This window comes from Gobio gobio, assembly GCF_949357685.1.
Source record: "Gobio gobio genome assembly, chromosome: 2".
In the NCBI taxonomy this organism is placed as follows: Eukaryota; Metazoa; Chordata; class Actinopteri; order Cypriniformes; family Gobionidae; genus Gobio; species Gobio gobio.
Genome location: NC_137098.1, coordinates 57,926,184 through 57,938,947, shown reverse-complemented (window position 1 = coordinate 57,938,947; position 12,764 = coordinate 57,926,184). Strand labels below are relative to the sequence as shown.

The 12,764-nt window shown below is 40.6% G+C and overlaps 1 protein-coding gene across 2 annotated transcripts in view; it reads right to left on the bottom strand.

Annotated features, from left to right (window-relative positions):
• Positions 1-989: 989 nt before the first annotated feature.
• Positions 990-12,764, bottom strand: part of igf1rb (insulin-like growth factor 1b receptor) — a 110,416-nt gene continuing 98,641 nt past the window's right edge. For both annotated transcript variants that reach the window (XM_079802208.1, XM_079802209.1), the window contains one exon: positions 990-4,840. In XM_079802208.1, coding sequence (XP_079658334.1) covers positions 4,372-4,840 — 469 coding nt within the window. In that variant the 3' untranslated portion in view covers positions 990-4,371. The remainder of the gene's footprint in view (positions 4,841-12,764) is intronic.

Below are 12,764 nucleotides of genomic sequence, written 5' to 3'. Positions count from 1 at the left end.
TCTTTTGCATAGACAAACATTTGCTACCTACACGCAAGTCGTTGAAGAAGTCCCTTAAAGTTAATTAATAACAAAAAGAAAAACATTTTGATCAACTTTATGGAGAGATTTGTATAATGTAATGTCCCCACTGCTTCCACAAATTCTGTGAATCTTGAATGTGTCCACGGGAAAAAAGGAAGAAATAATTGCTTGCGGTCTTTTTTTTCTTTACCATTCGGATTTTTTACGGCTATGTGATATCTAACCTTTGAAGCATTCTTATTACAGTATGTTGAAACCATATGACACTTTTGTCTCAATAATAATAAAAAGGTTAATGTAGTTTTCCTTCCATAAAAGCTTCTCATGCTATAGACACATCCACCTCATTATAATAATATAAGTAACATACTATACTTTAATATAATATAATTAATAGGCTATAACAACATAATACATATCATATAATTAAGAGAAATGTCAAAATAGCCATTTAAATACAGTTTGTTTTAATTAGGCCTATTATTATCCCAAATTCATATTATCAGCAAAACCAGAAATCATAAAGCTACTTGTCATAATAATACTATTATATTAATAATATATTTTAAAGTATGGTTTAATTATCCATATGAGACAACTTTTTTGAGTCCACTATAACATATTTAAAGATACATTTATTTATAATAATGCTTGATTTAATTATTCACGACATCACTGACAAGTCCATCCTGACATATTCGTTTTAAATGCAGGTGAAAACGTTATTTAAAATATTTATTAATATGCTGTTTGTCTTACGCATTATGACAGAATTGAGTTTACAGTTCTGCTTCGTAATCATTCATGCAATCCTACTTAAAATGCAAAAATAGACATCACAAATCTATTCATCTGTATTTATTATATATTTTCAAGCTTTGCGCCACCATAAATACAATGTATTAATCTTCTCCATTCATATTTTCTTTCTTCTTCAAATGTATACAAAAGAAACCAACACAAATAAAGTTAATAAGTGCCTTTTTTAATCAGAACAGCCAGGTTTGAACAGACTTGGACCACAAAACTTTTTCCATTCTCCCCTCCCCCATTCTGCATCTGTAACCCCTTTATATAACCAACACATACATATTGAACACATCTCAACAGTTCACTGAACCACCAAACATTTTGCTCCACCGGCATCAAGGAGTGAAATGAAATAACATGCAACACAACGCAACCCTTCTTCAGGTTCTAGATGGCGCCATCAGATCACGAACACCTCCAATGCTCTCCTCTCAACCCTCACGGATCAAACACCGCACATCTGGACTTCAGTGAGATGATGGAGAGCAGCAGTTTTCAGCAGCAGGGTAGAGCGAGCGGCGAGGAGCAGGTCACTTCCTGTCCTGTTGACGCCCACTCAGAACCTTCAGCCCTGAGAATATCTAGCCCATAGTCAACAGATCTGTACTGAGAAATGAACCATTGGTTGGGGTGTTACAAGTCCGAGGTGGACAGAGAAGAGCATTAGGATGGTGATCTCGGACAATCTAACAAATCTGATTTATGGGAAAAAAAATGACGTGGGGAGGAGGGCGTGACGTGGTTATTGCTATATGATTGTTGTTGGATTTTGAATTGTTTCGAATTAAATCTGGCGAATTTCGCCAATTTAAACATTTCCCTCATATAAAAATGTTTAGTGAAAATTTACAAGAATATCTTGAATCTGGATTTACAAAATTCGTATTTAATCAGCCCAATATCTGCATGAGTAATATTTCCCTATGAAATACGACATGGGGGAAAAAGATACTGGCTCATAAACCAGTAATGTCAGCTAACACTTCTCCAGCCATTTACCTTTATATTGCATCTGCTCAATTTGTTTTTAAATTACGCTAAAATGTTCTCGTGTTGCTCTTTTGTCTGAGCTTTTAAAAAATGTGTTTTCCAAAGCCAGCACAAAACCTATGTACATTTGATGCACCTGACAAAAAGTACAGAACATTTGGTTTCTGACACAAGTACGGTATTCCAATGAATGTATAATGAAAAAAGGTAAAATGCCAACAATGGGATTCAGAGACATGACAGGGAGAGGAGATCAGAACCATTATATCCTCAAAAACTATTCCATCTATTGACTTTCGCCCTCAAGTTAAAAGATGGATAAATGAAACATCAACAACATTCCAGCACATTTGGAGTCAACTGTCAGACCTGTTCTTGTTTTAATAAATAATAAACAAATTTAAGCGAGATCCGATAGGAAAGAAAGCAGCTAGTCATACAAAATGTCCATAAATTGGTAATTTCTCCACTCCGAGATTGTGGTTTGTAGCGTTTATGAGGTTTTACCCAGATACAGAGAGCAGTAATATTGTCCTTTTCATGAAAAAGGTCAGATGTACTTTATATACAGGTACATAAAAAAAGAGTGAGGTAGATAAATGTCTGAAGGAAAGAGAAAAAAAAAGTCCCAATGTCATGAAAAAAAAGCATATAAAAATATCTAAAATGTTACAGTTAATCAAGGGGGGTTTACAGTGATTATAAACGCATCACAAAAACAAGAGAGAGAAGAGAAATAAAATAAATAATGGAAATAAAAAGGTCAGGATGGGGAGGGAAATCAAAAAAGGTGAGTTTTTCCTTTGAAAAAAAGTCCCAAAAACTGGCGCTCGTAGTCAAACCTGTATCTTAAATGTATATAAGTGATCTATGTTACAAACACAGCTTCTGCATAGAGATATGCTGAATCATATCTGTATATGTATCGTTGTTTATCAGGCTCTGCTTGGAAGAAAGGAAATGCAGAGTTTAGAACATGTACAAAGGGCGGCAGGATCAGTCACAAATAAGGCTGAACAATGAATCGAAAAAGTACCTTCAAGCGATGAAATGAATTCAAACGTTGCCAATTTTTTTTGTCATATCTTGTCGGTTACAGAGGAATGAATAATGAGACGACAAAACATTGGAGTCTGAGACCGAAACTTGTAGGAGTTTGACCTGAGAGTATTTGTTGCGCATTAATGTGACAGAGACACAGTGTTCAGCTGTTATAGACTCATGTCGAACGAGGTGCCGCCATTAATGGCATGAAGACAGAAGTGTGTTCGATTCGGAAGTGTGTTCAATTCCCGGGTTTGCTTTTAAAAGAGACAGAGTCCATCCAAAAAGAAGGCATTAAACAACTTTACATTGGAAAACTCAACTGTTAGATCGAACCTAGGTTTTTTTTTCTCCTTTTTCTCATTTTGCTGAACTAGAAGCATCATAAAATGGACTGTAGTGGAAAGGCAAAGGATTACACCTGAAGAATCTCTTTACAATTTTACAACCACAAAAGAAAAACAAGAATAAAATAGCAGCTTTTTTCAGCACAGACATATAAATGATCAATCTGAACTGTAAAAAAGGTACAAAAGTGACCGACAAACGATGCACGCGCTCTGTGGTCCGAAGTACGTCTGAGCGACCAAGCGAGAGAATTGTTGGGAAAGCTTCTTTTTGACCCAATTCCCTTTTAAAAACGTTTCTTTGCGATGCAATATCTGCATTTGTACTGCAACTTTTGCATCGTTTCATCCGAAATGCAACTAACCCAAAGCAAGGAGACAGAAAAGTGGGCATCATGTTTTAAAATGTGTTTTTTAAAGTAAAAGATGCTTTGGATCATCAGTGTACAAAACATACGCGGACATTTTTAGCATGTTTTGGGGAACATGAACGTGCGGGGAATTAGACAACAGTATACAATTTGGCAACATCATCAAGAGATTTGGCAGATTGGTGAATTTCTTCCCTATGTTGCACAGATGATTCGGAGAGAGTGGAAGCCAAAGATCTCCCGTATCTAGATTGGAGTTGGGTCTTTCTTCTAAGACGGGCGGAAGAGGAACTCTCACACCTTTCTGTAATCTAGACGCACGTCTTTGGAATCAAAGACTAGAGAAAGTGCTCCGATGTTGGATTCGCTTAGAGATATGCAGAGCGTTTCGTAATAATGCCACAGTACCACTACTGGCTCTGATAGACCTTCAAACCAGTTTTGGAAGTTTAGAAAAGTAACAAAACGTAACAAAAACAGTCAGCCTATCGAGTGCGAGAGTGAAGGTCATGGTTTTTCAGTCAGTGATCCAGTCTGCGGAAATAACAAATGAGTTCATGTCAATCAATTCAACGATTCAATCGAAATACACAAAAAACAAAGGAATTCAAACTTTGTCCGTTGAGGTATGATTGAAAAAATTGATTGCCTGGACTCTCAGTTTATACCATTTTTTTTCTTTCCTTGTCTCTTTATTTGAATATTTCTTCTCAGGAGACCACACAGTGGCTTGACAGACAGAGACATGTCCATGTGTCCGGGAACATCAGGTGTCGGGCCGTTGATCAGCAAGCCGACGACTGGGGCAGAGGCAAGGCACGCTCGTTCTTACGGCCCCCGTTCATGTGAGCGTAAGGCTGGGACTCGTCAAACGGGCTCCGGAGAACCATGGAAGGCCCGTTTGCCGCCGATGCGGGGAGCGGGTGCTTGTCCGTGGAGCTGGGGGAGGAAGGCGGTGAGGACGGGCCGGCCGGAGTGGCGGAACCCTGGGGCGCAGGGGCGCACTGTTGAGGGGAAGCCAAAGAGGGCGCGAGGGGCTGTAGGCTGGAGGACGGCTCCAGAGGAACGTTCTCCATGGTTCCCACGTTCTCCATGTCCAGCTCTTCCGTGTCGGGAGGCTTGTTCTCCTCGCTGTAGAAGAAGCTCGTCTCCTTGAAGCCTTCCTCTAGGTCGTCCTTGATGCTGCTGATGATCTCCAGGAAGGACGGCCGCATTTTGGGGTTGTACTGCCAGCACATGCGCATCAGCTCAAACCTGGAAGATCAAACAAAGAGAAGCTGAGCAATATGATCTTCAAGAAAACATCTGAAAAAGTTGTGTTCAGTCCAAATAACTGGCTCATAATTGGCCATTTTGAGATTATTAGCTCCAGGTGACGGCAGTGTATGCTGTACATGTCTGATAAAAAGAAGAGTTGAAGTTAGCAAAAAAATTAATTAAATAAATAATAATAATAATAATATATACATTTTTTATAATTTATATATTCATTTTAGGGAATATTGTGTTAAATAATTGCTATAGTTAATTTGTTTTGAAAGTATGTGCAATAATATATATAGATTTTCCCAATTTAAAAATTAACTAATGTAAATATAAAATGTACTGTAAATATATTATTAATGTAAAAAATATAAATTAAAATGTACACACAATTTATATTAATTGCAAATTATATATATATTATATATATATATTATATATATATATATATATATATATATATATATATATATATATACAGACATACATACATATACACACTTCATATAACTACTTTATTAATAACTTAAGCATCTGGTTTAAACATATCATTGTTTAAAAGTCAATTATATTCATTATCTATTTAAATTGTGTGTGTGTGTGTGTTAAAATAAACTACATTATAAGGACATTCCATAGGCGTAATGTTTTTATACTGTACAAACTGTACATTTTATCCCCCTACACCTACCCATCACAGAAAACATTCAGCATTTTTAAATTTTTTATAAAACATTGTTTAGTATGTTTTTAAAGCTATTTTAATTATGAGGACACATGAAATGTCCTCATAAACCACGTTTACGTTGTAATACCAGTGTAATACCCATGTCATTATGCACATTTTTGTCCTCATAAATCACATAAGCACACACACAGGTCACATTAACCTAAAATTTTGGCCATTTGTCATTTGGACAGATTACACTGAGGGTGATCTCAGGTAATAATAGATTATGACAGAATTTTCATGACCCTGTCAATGCGAAATTGATATATTGATATATACAATGCAACTATATATATGTATGTATATATATATGTATATATATGAACATACATATAGAATTACTGAATATTGTACTATTTAACATGATTGTCATAAAATCACTCATAAGATCTTGTTTATACCGCCCCCGTCTACTTGACACAGCTCTGAACAACAGGTGGCAGTGTGACAAATCAGTAACATAAACATGCATGCTATCAGCGGTTACGTCCTAAACACAGCTGCAGTGAGCTCATGGTGAATGCTGTGACCTCTTTACTACACAGCAAACACAGAACTGTGATGAAATCACACTGCAAAGCTGGAGAGAGCTATAAAGGAGGCCCGAGAGCGCCAGTGAAGGGGAACTGCTACAGTTACGGAGAGAAAATAAATAAATAGATAAGACTACGATCTCGCTGACACTTGAGCATTCCAGTTCACCATTTTAATTATACACAAACAGGCTAAGAATACCAGAGGAGTCTGCTGAAATAAATACTCGGATCCCTGTGCCAGCTCACACACTAGTGGAGTAACACACACCATTAGTCTTACAAACACCAGCGCCGGCTACACACCCACACACAGCTAGCGCAAACATCAGCTGACAGTTACAAATACCCGTGCGCCACATACACAAACATTCACACCAGCATATCCAAGTGCGGTATTTTCACACACACACACACACACACACACACACACACACACACACACACACACACACACACACACACACACACACACACACACACACACACACACACACACACACACACACACACACACACACACACACACACACACACACACACACACACACACACACACACACACACACACACACACACACACACACACACACACACACACACACACACACACACACACACACACACACACACACACACACACACACACACACACACACACACACACACACACACACACACACACACACACACACACACACACACACACACAGGCTTTTGGCTCTCCAGCTGTGAGACAGAGGGATTGGACTCACTGCCCTCAGAGTCTCCAGCTTGTTTTTCCTGCATAACACTAAATGAAGTTTCCATTGATGGGGAGGTTCAGTCCGATTTTAGCACCTCCGGTGTTTAAACTGCTTTAGGAACTAGACTAAAGCTTGCAGTAACCTTAAAAAGTCTGAATGTTTAAGGGCCAACAACAAAATATGGATTTTTCAGAGATATGATGAAAAATCAAGTTCAAAATGCAAGTGAGAAGGTCTTAGAATTGTATTGGATGCATTCATGTTGTCTCACACATTTTGGAAATATATACAATAATATATAATCATTTAAATATTCCACCCATCCATCCATCCATCCGTCTGTGTGTGTTCATTTTTAAGGTAAATATTATTCATTTTTGAATCATGAAATTATTTAATTTTATTAAGGTTATGTAATTTGACCTGACTAACCTCAGCTTTTAATATTTATATATATTTTAATTGCTAACCTTGATACTGTAGTGCTCCTTATAATTTATTGTATAATTAATACTATTATATTATATTTAATTATACACTCACCTAAAGGATTATTAGGAACACCTGTTCAATTTCTCATTAATGCAATTATCTAATCAACCAATCCCATGGCAGTTGCTTCAATGCATTTAGGGGTGTGGTCCTGGTCAAGACAATCTCCTGAACTCCAAACTGAAGGTCAGAATGGGAAAGAAAGGTGATTTAGGTTGTTAGTGCCAGACGGGCCGGTCTGAGTATTTCACATCTGCTCAGTTACTGGGATTTTCACGCACAACCATTTCTAGGGTTTACAAAGAATGGTGTGAAAAGGGAAAAACATCCAGTATGCGGCAGTCCTGTGGGCGAAAATGCCTGGTTGATGCTAGAGGTCAGAGGAGAATGGGCCGACTGATTCAAGCTGATAGAAGAGCAACTTTAACTGAAATAACCACTCGTTACAACCGAGGTATGCAGAAAAGCATTTGTGAAGCCACAACACGCACAACCTTGAGGTGGATGGGCTACAACAGCAGAAGACCCCACCGGGTACCACTCATCTCCACTACAAATAGGAAAAAGAGGCTACAATTTGCACAAGCTCACCAAAATTGGACAGTTGAAGACTGGAAAAATGTTGCCTGGTCTGATGAGTCTCGATTTCTGTTGAGACATTCAGATGGTAGAGTCAGAATTTGGCATAAACAGAATGAGAACATGGATCCATCATGCCTTGTTACCACTGTGCAGGCTGGTGGTGGTGGTGTAATGGTGTGGGGGATGTTTTCTTGGCACACTTTAGGCCCCTTAGTGCCAATTGGGCATCGTTTAAATGCCACGGCCTACCTGAGCATTGTTTCTGACCATGTCCATCCCTTTATGACCACCATGTACCCATTCTCTGATGGCTACTTCCAGCAGGATAATGCACCATGTCACAAAGCTCGAATCATTTCAAATTGGTTTCTTGAACATGACAATGAGTTCACTGTACTAAAATGGCCCCCACAGTCACCAGATCTCAACCCAATAGAGCATCTTTGGGATGTGTTGGAACGGGAGCTTCGTGCCCTGGATGTGCATCCCACAAATCTCCATCAACTGCAAGATGCTATCCTATCAATATGGGCCAACATTTCTAAAGAATGCTTTCAGCACCTTGTTGAATCAATGCCACGTAGAATTAAGGCAGTTCTGAAGGCGAAAGAGGGTCAAACACAGTATTAGTATGGTGTTCCTAATAATCCTTTAGGTGAGTGTACTTAAAATATCCAGACAGCTTTGTTTAAGTGTTTTCTGTATGTTGGTATAGGTGCATATGTTTTCATGTATGTACTACAAGTATACTTGTGTGGCATGTGCATGTATAGGAATGTTATGTATGTATGTGTATATATGTATGTAAATGTATATATAGTCAATACTTGCAGAAGAATTATAACTTTTGTTAGATTTCTGTTTACATAAGGAAAATATATGGATCTTGAGATGTGATTTCTGTTCAGTTTATCTGTACTCTATATATTTCTCCAATAAAAAAATTAATAAAAACAATATCCAGACAGCTGCACCACATCTTTTACTTTTCTCAAAAATATTAAAATTAATTCAACTTATTCAATTCAACAAAACTTGAAAATAATAATAATAAAGAAATAGGTATTTAAGAATAGGAATTTAAGGTAACAGTTTTGCAATAGCATTAATATTAGGAAACATCGCTCAAGTGATCCTGCTCTAGTTTCTTTTTTTCTTGCCAGAGCAAAAATAAACTAAATAGTTGACCATATTGTAAGTAAAATATCAGTTACATTCAAGGCAACAGTCAACATTTTATTTCTGTGAGAAACAGGATATTAGCAACTAGAAATAACTAGACAAGGCAGGACTTGATTTTATACATCAGGAATAGATTGGAAAAGTGGATGTACCAAAAAGGAGACAGGCGAAAGTAAGAGAGGCATTGCAAAAAGAGGTCTTGGTAATGTCAGCCGAAAAAGAAAGTCATTTAGGAGGTGGAGCAAGTTCTTTTGATAACACTTTACTTAAATTCTTTATAAAAGCATTAGAAAAGTATTTTAATGCATTCATTATAATGCCTTGTAATGCACCCAATAATGATAATACATCGACCAAGATGGCGGCGCGAGTAGATCGCGAGGCTCAGCGTCTCTCCAGATTCTGCAATTTTGCGGTATTTTTCTTGTTCATCTCGGGTCTGTTCGTACAGAACAGTTGTGCTTTTACATCGTACACCCGTTGTGAGCTTTTGGATATTGGTTTGCGAATTTCCGACAGTTTTATGGACAATCTTCAACTCCTTCCTGAGATCGCTAGGACGCCCGAGGCGATGCGCTCTGCCCGGCCGGGCGGAAGTGCTAGAAGGCGGCGCTGTGATCGTAAACAAAGGCGGGGTAAGCGTGGAGGTCTAAGAGCTAAGCTAAGGCTAACTCCTTACCGGCTCTCTTTACCCAGCATTTTCCTTGCCAATGTACGATCGCTAGTGAACAAAATGGAGGAGATTCGACTCAGCATTACACACAGTAAGAAACTTTTGAACTGTAACGTCCTAATCTTCACTGAAACCTGGTTAAACAGCGGAATACCGGACACCGCTATTGAGCTAGCGGGACGCCACACACTCCGGGCGGATAGAACACTAGATGGCTCCGGGAAGAGCAGAGGGGGTGGATTGTGCATTTATATTAACAAAGCTTGGTGCACAAACTCTGCTATTGTTGGGAGTCATTGTTCAGCTAACCTGGAGTTTCTCATGGTTAAATGTAGACCGTTTTATCTACCGCGGGAGTTCACCTCCACTATTATCACTGCAGCCTATATTCCCCCGGATGCTGATGCCAAGCTTGCTATGAAAGAACTTCACGCAGCCATCAGTAAACAACAGACTGATCACCCGGAAGCTGCGTTTATTGTTGCAGGTGACTTTAATCATTCAAACCTAAAGTCAGTGCTACCCAAGTTTCACCAGCATGTTTCCTGCCACACCAGAGGAAACAAAACCTTAGACCATGTATATACAAACATGGCTGGCGCTTACGTTGCGACGCCCCTCCCCCACCTGGGACAGTCAGACCACCTCTCTTTGTTTCTATCACCCAAATATTCACCCCTCATCAACCGTGTGAAGCCATCAGTAAAGACCATCAAGGTGTGGCCTGCGGGGGCAGACTCCACACTCCAGGAAAGGTTTCTAAACACAGACTGGAGTATGTTTGCTTCTCAAGCCACCAGTGGCGCTCACACGGACATTGACTCATTCACTTCCTCTGTATTGGATCATATCAATACCACCATCGACAGTGTTACAACCCAGAAACAGATCACCACATACCCTAATCAGAAGCCTTGGATGAACAGGGAAGTTCGACTCCTGCTGAAGTCACGCAATACTGCCTTCAGATCAGGTGATGCACAAGCCTACAGTACGTCCAGGGCAAACCTGAAGAGGGGCATCAAAAAGGCCAAGCACTGCTACAAGCTAAAGATAGAGGGTCACTTTTCCAACTCTGACCCTCGACGCATGTGGCAGGGCATCCAGGCCATCAGTGACTACAAACCCCCCCACTCCACCCCCGCAGCCACTGATGTCAACTTCCTGAACGAGCTAAATTACTTTTATGCTCGTTTTGAAAGAGACAACAGAGAAACTGCCACCAAGCTCAAACCCTCAGCTGACCACCCACCAATCACACTCTCCTCCACAGATGTCTGCAAGGCACTGAGCCGGATCAGCGCACACAAGGTTGCTGGACCAGACAACATCCCTGGACGTGTGCTCAGGGCATGTGCGGAGCAGCTCGCTGGGGTTTTTACAGACATTTTCAACCTGTCTCTTGCCCAAGCAGCTGTACCTTCATGCTTTAAACGCACTTCCATTGTGCCAGTGCCAAAACACTCTAACCCGAGGTGCCCTAATGACTACCGCCCTGTAGCACTCACACCCATCGTCATGAAGTGCTTTGAGCGGCTGGTCCTGGAACACCTAAAAGACTCTCTACCTTCCACATTGGACTCACACCAGTTTGCCTACCGCAGCAATAGGAGCACAGAGGATGCCGTTTCCATGGCACTGCACTCTGTGCTCACCCATCTGGACCATAAGAACACGTATGCACGCATGCTGTTTGTTGACTTCAGCTCCGCATTCAACACTGTCATCCCATCCAAGTTAATAGCCAAACTTGGAGACCTGGGCATCAACACTTCAATGTGTAACTGGATTTTGGACTTCCTAACTGACAGACCCCAGAATGTTCGTTCAGGATTCACCTGCTCCACATCCATCACACTCAACACTGGTGTACCACAGGGCTGTGTGCTAAGCCCGTTTCTCTACTCCCTCTTCACCGCCGACTGCAAGCCTGTGTATGGATCTAATTCTATCGTCAAGTTTGCGGACGACACTACGGTGATTGGTCTCATCAGCAACAACGATGAGACTGCCTACAGGGAAGAGATCCAGCACCTGGCCACATGGTGCGCTGATAATAACCTGCTCCTCAACACCACCAAAACGAAGGAGCTCATCGTGGACTTCAGGAAGGAGTCAAGAGGCACACACAACACCATCCACATCAATGGAATGGCTGTTGAGCGTGTCTCCAGTTTCAAGTTCCTGGGGACCCACATCTCGGCGGACATGTCGTGGACGACCAACACCTCCAGCCTGGTCAAGAAGGCTCACCAGCGCCTCTTCTTCCTGAGGACACTGAGGAAGAATCAGCTCTCCCCGGCTATCCTGGTGAACTTCTATCGCTGCGCAATAGAAAGCATCCTGACCAACTGTGTGGCAGTGTGGTATGGGAGCTGCTCTGTTGCGGAGCGCAAGGCACTGCAGCGGGTGGTGAAAACTGCCCAGCGCATCACAGGGACTCCACTACCTGCCATCGAGCACATCCAGAGGAAACGCTGCCTGCATCGAGCTCGCAGCATCCTCAAGGACTCCTCTCACCCAGCCCACAGACTGTTTTCTCTCCTGCCCTCCGGCAGGCGTTTCAGGATCCACCGGACCAGGACCAGCAGACTAAAGAACAGTTTTTTCCCCAGAGCTGTCTCTTTATTGAACTCAAACCCCCGTTGATCCACTTCCCTCATAAACTGATAACTCTCCTACCTCACATCTGCCTTCACTTTGTTATTTGCACTACCGACTGTTTATCACAGTAACAACTGTTTACATATGCATCTTGCACTGCCATATCTTAACTGGATTATGCTCATTTGCACTGCCGACTGTATTTATAGTACCAATGTTTACATTTGCATTTTTGCACTGTACTTCTAAATGTAATATGCAACCACTTCCACTGCACTTTACACTTTTTTTTCCGGATAGCTCTGTCCATAATTTATTGCACTACCCTAATCCACTGCTATTCCTCATATTAGTCTAACATATTATTGTATAC